This window comes from Nicotiana sylvestris, chromosome 3 (assembly GCF_000393655.2).
Source record: "Nicotiana sylvestris chromosome 3, ASM39365v2, whole genome shotgun sequence".
NCBI lineage: Eukaryota > Viridiplantae > Streptophyta > Magnoliopsida > Solanales > Solanaceae > Nicotiana > Nicotiana sylvestris.
In genome coordinates, this window is record NC_091059.1 from 67158311 (window position 1) to 67165008 (window position 6698).

At 42.5% G+C, this 6698-nt stretch overlaps 1 protein-coding gene across 1 annotated transcript; it reads left to right on the top strand.

The window, feature by feature from the left end:
* The first annotated feature begins 1988 nt into the window (after positions 1–1988).
* On the top strand, positions 1989–5013 carry LOC138887495 (uncharacterized). Its single transcript, XM_070169252.1, has 3 exons — positions 1989–3069; positions 3646–4061; positions 4171–5013. The coding sequence occupies exons 1-3, from the start codon at positions 1989–1991 to the stop codon at positions 5011–5013; spliced, it is 2340 nt and encodes a 779-aa protein (XP_070025353.1).
* Positions 5014–6698: the final 1685 nt, after the last annotated feature.

Genomic DNA, 6698 nt, shown 5'->3' on the forward strand with positions numbered 1-6698 from the left:
GGGGGAAAGTTCTTTGAAGGGTGCAATATGTTGTTACAATTATGTATGGAGGAACACCTTTGTCACCATCCCGGATACTTGAATTGTGGTATGACTAGCATTGACTGCATTGAAAAACAGGAAAAATGGATATATGGTTATGAGTTCCCGAAGGGTACAAAAGCATGGCACGCCCATTTGAGATCCTTGATTGCAAAAAAGGTCGAATGGACGTTCGGGTGGCTCTCGGTCAGTGAACTAATTTATATGTCGGCACAGGTGTGTTTCCTGTTGTTGATGGGTCTTCGGAGTATCCAGCCTTATCTTCCGCATAGAGTCCTACATCAGTTAGGCCGATACCAGACCATCCCACATGATGAAGATTTGAGTCGGCAGATCATTGAGTTAGAACCAAAAGCTGCCTTTCCAGAAGAAAAAGTGCGTCGAATTTGGCATCAGTGCAGATTCTTAGAGCCTAAAACTCAAATACGAGATCTATCTAAAGGTGAGTTAGAGCCCGGTTACCCTGCTTGGTATGGTTAAAGATCCTGAGTTCATCAGGAGCCTGAAAGGCCCGTAAAAAGACCCCATGTCCAATACTTCACTAACGGAGCACAGGTGCAATGAGACTGGTTGACCAAAGAAAACGAGTACAGGGCTACAATAAGCAAGTTGGAAAGGCAAGTCTTGGACCTTCAGTTTGAAAATGGTTTGCAAGCTACCGTAGATGAGGGATAAAGAAAAAACTAACTCAGGAAAATGACACCCTCAAAAGTCAAATCCGAAAGATGAAAACAACTGCTAGAAACCCGGAAAGAAGCCGAGCAGATGAAAGGCTTATAAGCAGTCTGAAAAAGAAAGCCCTTGAGTGTCAAGATGACCTGGAAAAGTCTGAGGCCAACCTAGGCAAAGTCCGGGCACAATGGGCAAAAGAGGCAAAAGAGCAGGCAAAGTTTGTGCAGCAAATGAAAAGAAAGTATGAAGTGACAATCACCATCCTGAAGAGAAAAATGACTACCCTCGAGAATGAAGCATCCAAGCAAGACAAGGAATTCAAAGCTGATAGGAAACTCTATTATGATTTGATGGCTCAGATGGAGGAAGGAATGCAATAGTTGCAAAATCAACATCTCTACGACACTCAGGTGTTACAAGCCCGGAATGAACAGGTCGGGCGTCTGCTTCAGGAAAAGGGTAGAATCCGAGAGCGGGTCAGAGTCATCGCCGACTACATTGTTATGAAATGCCAAGCATGTAAGGATATGACTCGCACCACTTTCTTCGCGGCAGTGATGACGTTTGTCCGATAAATAATGAGTGACTTGGAGAGGCTTCAAGAGGTTCTTGCATATAGGCCCATGGCGAGATCGAATGATGTCCCGCGGGCCCCAAGAGCATTTAAAGCATTAATGTATTCGTGATTTTTTTACTTGAGTCTGTATTTTCTTTGTATTAGAGTCTATTAGTTTCTTTTGAGTCTGTTAGTTTTTGAGTCGTTATTATCAAAGTATTTGCTTTTTGAAAATCCAAAAAATGTATTATTACTTATTTTTACACTTATACCCCAGAACTACGCTCGGTCTAATTCATGCAGGGTCATGATACGTAGACAATCTCCATAGGATTCGACCATAACCAAAAGAAAATAGAAAGAAAATAAGAAACCATGAGAATGAAACAAAATAAGAAAGGGAAATGAGAGATTAAAAAAATAAAGAGAAGTCAAACAAAGAAAGGCAAGAATGAAAAAAAAGAAAAAAAAGAGAAAAAGGGAAGTTTCACATTGAAATAAGGAAAAACCGGGATGACACAAGCAATCGAGCAAATACATGATGGAAATGATCAATTACTTAGGTGCATTGCATTCCACAAATAAGCGGTTACCAATCTGTTAAGCTCTAATCACTAACGAGTTTGTTATTGAAGCTCCAGAACTAAGGCAGGTGGTTAGTTTGTTAAGCATTCTGACAACCCATCCATACAACACCAGGTTCAAAGGCGAATCGATCATGTCTAACCAAGAACTTGATGCGAGTAGCATCGATCCTTCAATAGAGGTGGAATATTTGGATGTTAATTCGATGAAGGAAGAGATGTATAAGTTGAAGCAGCAGATGGCCGAAATGTACCAGGCCTGGGCAAAAGGGCAACCACCACCAGCTTACCCAACCAACCCTGCTTTCATCCCGCCATTGACTCAAACCCAGGAACATCCTACTGTTGATTCACCTGCAAGATTTCCTATTTACCATCACTACCAAGGCACCACCTCCCAAACCCCGCAAGCTCCTCCACCCAAACCAGTTCCATATTATCCTCCCCCAATCACTCCTGTCTTCGTAGCATCCCCATCTGCTACACTACATCAATCTTCCAGTAAGCCTGTGTTCCAAGCCCAGGATAACCAATACTACCCCCCAGAGCCCACTTTCAAAGCTTCAGAAGTTTATACTCCTCATTTTGATCTCCCTGCGGAAGCTGAAAAACCATCCAAAAATCCTGAACAGGAGGAGATGTTCAGAAAAGTTAAAAGCTTAGAACAATCATTCAGAGACATGCGGGAGTTAGGAGGTCAAGTAAGTGTGGCTTACAAAGACCTGTGTCTATTTCCAAATGTGCAATTACTGACAGGGTTTAATATGCCCAAGTTTGATTTGTACGACGGGCACGGTGATCCAATAGCACACGTAAGAGGTTTTTGTAGCAAGATGAGGGGAGATGGAGGAAAAGATGAATTGTTGATGGCATATTTCAGTCAAAGTTTGAGTGGATCGGCGCTAGAGTGGTACACCCGGCAGGATCACGGAAGGTGGTATACATGGGATGATCTGGTGCAAGCATTCGCTTGTCACTTCCAATACAATCTTGAGATCGTTCCAGATCGACCGTCCTTGACAAAACTGGAGAAAAAACACAGTGAAAGTTTCAGAGAGTATGGTTTCTATTGGAGAGAGCAGGAAGCAAGAGTATACCCTCCAATGAAAGAAAGTGAGATGGTGGATTATTTCCTACAGGCCTTAGAACCTACTTACTATGGACATCTGGTCTCAGTTATAGGAAAATCCTTAAATGAAGTAGTGAAGATGGGAGGTATGGTAGAAGAGGGGCTCAAGTCGAATAAAATCATGAGCTATACGGCTATTAAGGCGACCACTAAGGCTATTCAGGGCGGCATAGGAGGAATTGGGAAAAAGAAGAGAGAGGATGTAGAAATGGTTGATTTAGGAACTTGGTTCAGACCCATAGGCTCATCTCACCACTATAATCAGCCTCGACCCCACCACCAAAGTTACCCTCATAGCCCATATAATCCACCCCAACACTACTACCCCTCATCAGAACCTCATTTTTCTGTCCACCATGCCCAAACATACAACCAACCTCCCACCCACGTGCAATGGCGTGCACCCATTCCCTAAAACACTTATCCACCACCACGAGCCTACCGACACCCTCCTGGACCAAGTTTTCGGCCTAATCAAGCATTTAAGGATGAAAGGTTGCAGAAAAAGAAAACCTTTACTCCATTGGGAGAGTCATATACCGGTTTATTCCACAGGCTAAGACAACTGGACATGCTGAGGCCGATACAGTCTAAATTGCCAAATCCTCCCCCAAAAAATCTTGATTATTCCGTAAGCTGTAAGTATTGTTCTGGTACTCCAGGTCATGACACAGAGAAGTGCTGTCACTTAAAAAGTGCTATCCAGGAGCTTATTGATACTAATCGGATTGACGTTCAAGCTCCCGAGGCGCCCAATATCAACCAGAATCCGATGCCAGCCCATCAGGAGGCAAATATGTTTGAAATAGTGCATGAGGGAGGGGAGCCCAGGAAGCCGTCACAAACCGTCATAATGATTCTGTCCAGTGTGGTCAAGACAGTTGAACAATCAACAAGTGAGAAATCAGCGCTCAAGTCAAGCGAAAGGAGTAGTGAACCATCCGTAATAGTTAAGAAGGGGTCTTCGAGTGATGTTGCAGCAAAGCAAGAAAAGATGAAAGTGGTTGTGCTAGGAGTGGCAAGCAAACCTGTCGTAATCATGGAGGGCGCCCGCATAAATCATGTCATTATCAAGCTGGTAACCCAGTTACCAATAGTCAACAGCCGGGCTATTCCATGGAATTACGAACGGGTGACAGTGACTTACAAAAGGGAAAGAAATCAAAGAAGAAGTTTGTGAAACCCAGGGTTTGACTCGCACAGGAAGATGTTTTATCCCCGAGGAGTTGACAAAAGCTAAGATCTCCAAAGATAACTCAGTGCTGGTAAAGAAAGCTGTAACTGAAGAAGAGATAGAGGAATTCTTGAGAAATATGAAGGTGCAAGACTATTCTATTATGGAACAATTAAGGAAGGCGCCTGCTCAAATTTCACTATTGTCATTGTTAATCCACTCAGACGAGCACCGTCAAGCTTTAATGAAAATATTGAATGAGGCTCATGTTCCCGATAAAATCACCGTGAACCATCTAGAAAATATAGCCAAGAAGATCTTTGATGTGAACAGAGTCACTTTTTCTGATGATGAATTGCTCGTAGAGGGTACTGAGCATAACAGAGCCCTTTATCTTATGGTGATATGTGAGAACTCTGTGGTTACCCGGGTATTGGTCGATAATGGTTCCAGTGCGAACATCTGCCCTCTTTCCACTCTGAGTAACTTGAAAGTGGAAGATGAGAGGATTCATAAGAACACTATCTGTGTCTGGGGATTTGATGGTGGAGGCAAAGTTTCAGTTGGGGATATAATGCTAGAGCTGATGATAGGGCTAGTTGAGTTCACAATGGAATTCCAGGTGTTGGATATAGCTGTTTCCTACAATCTGCTGTTAGGTCGACCGTGGATTCATGTTGCTAAAGCAGTCCCATCAACACTACACCAGGTGGTCAAATTTGAATGGGATAGAGAGGAAATAATTGTCATGGCGAAGACAGTTTATGCGCTCACCGCGATGCCATTGTACCGTTCATTGAAGTGGAAAATGACAAGGGACCGTGGGTCTACCAGGTTTTTGACACGATTTTGGTAGAGAACGTTCCAGAGGGGAAGGACATTCCAAATCCGAAGATAATCGCCGTATCAGTTGGTGGCCTATGAGATGTTGAAGAATGCTTCTGTACTTGGTAAAGTTTGGGCTCATCTTTGCAAGGCATCATACAACCGGTGTCTCTTCCTGAAAACTTGGGAACATTTGGTCTGGGATTCAAGCCCACTGCCACAGACATAAGAAGAGCCAGAAAGTTAAAACAGAGGGCATGGGTCCTTCCAAAGCCAGTCCCACATCTTTCCAGATCATTTGTCAAGTCCGGTACCAGAAAACGACCGGTAACAACAATTCCCAGTCTTGTGATTGATCTTTATAAGGAGTTAATTGAAAGATTTGAGAAGTTGTTCGATGATGTGAACATGGTGGAATGTAGTGAAGGTTCTAGCAATGCAGAAATTCAATTCGTCGGGCCAAAAACAAAGTTTAATAATTGGAAAGCCACTCCTCTCACCACTCGAAAGGAGTCTTGGTAGTTTATTTTGATTTTCCTTCAGTTGTCTGGGTTATTCCAGGGTTGTAATCCAAATTTTTATCTTTCAGTCTGTTTGAGTGCGCAAACCTTGTTATCTTTTATCATTCAGTGAAATGCAATTTCTCTTTCTTCATCATTCTTGATAGTTTCCCTTTTGCTTTTCTTTTCTTTTCTGTACAGTTCTTTTTACGCTGGTTCTAATGACATGACATTCGTAAGGAATCTTCAGCCCAGTCTTAAAAATCAATCTGATTCTGAAAAAATAATTCAAGAAGTAGAGTGTGATGACGAATCAGAATATGATGAGGAAGAGGCCTTTGAAGAAATTAGTAAGGAATTAAATCACTTTGAAGGAAAACCCAAACCCAACCTGAATGATACAGAAGCCATCAATTTAGGGGACGCAGATAATATCAGAGAGACTAAAATAAGCGTCCACCTTGAACCAAAGATCAGGGAAGAGATGATCAAAGCCCTGATTGAATACAAATATATTTTTGCATGGTCATACGATGACATGTCGAGTTTAAGCACTGATTTAGTGGTCCACAAGTTACCCACTGACCCGACATTCCCTCCCGTCAAGCAAAAATTGTAAAAGTTCAAAACTGATACGAATGTGAAGATTAAGGAAGAAATCACTTAGTAGTTGGACGCAAAGGTCATTCGGGTCACACGATATCCCGCTTGGTTAGCTAATGTTGTGCCAATACCAAAGAAGGATGTCAAGATCAGAGTATGCATTGATTACCGCAATCTTAATAAAGCAAGTCCAAAGGATAATTTCCTACTACCCAGCATCCACATTTTGATCGATAATTGCGCCAAGTGTGAGATTGGATCTTTTATGGATTGTTATGCAGGGTATCATCAGATTTTAATGGATGAAGAAGATGCGAAAAAGACGGCATTTATCATGCCATGGGGAACTTATTGTTACCGAGTAATGCCATTTGGTTTGAAAAATGCTGGGGCAACTTACATGAGGGCAATGACTACTGTGTTCTATGATATGATACACAAGGAGATTGAGGTGTACGTAGATGATGTAATCATAAAGTCGAAGCAGCAGGCCGACCACGTCGGAGATTTGAGGAAATTTTTCCAGAAACTTCGCAGGTACAACCTCAAGCTTAACCCTGCCAAGTGCGCATTTGGTGTTCCATCCGGAAAATTATTGGGATTCATAGTCAGC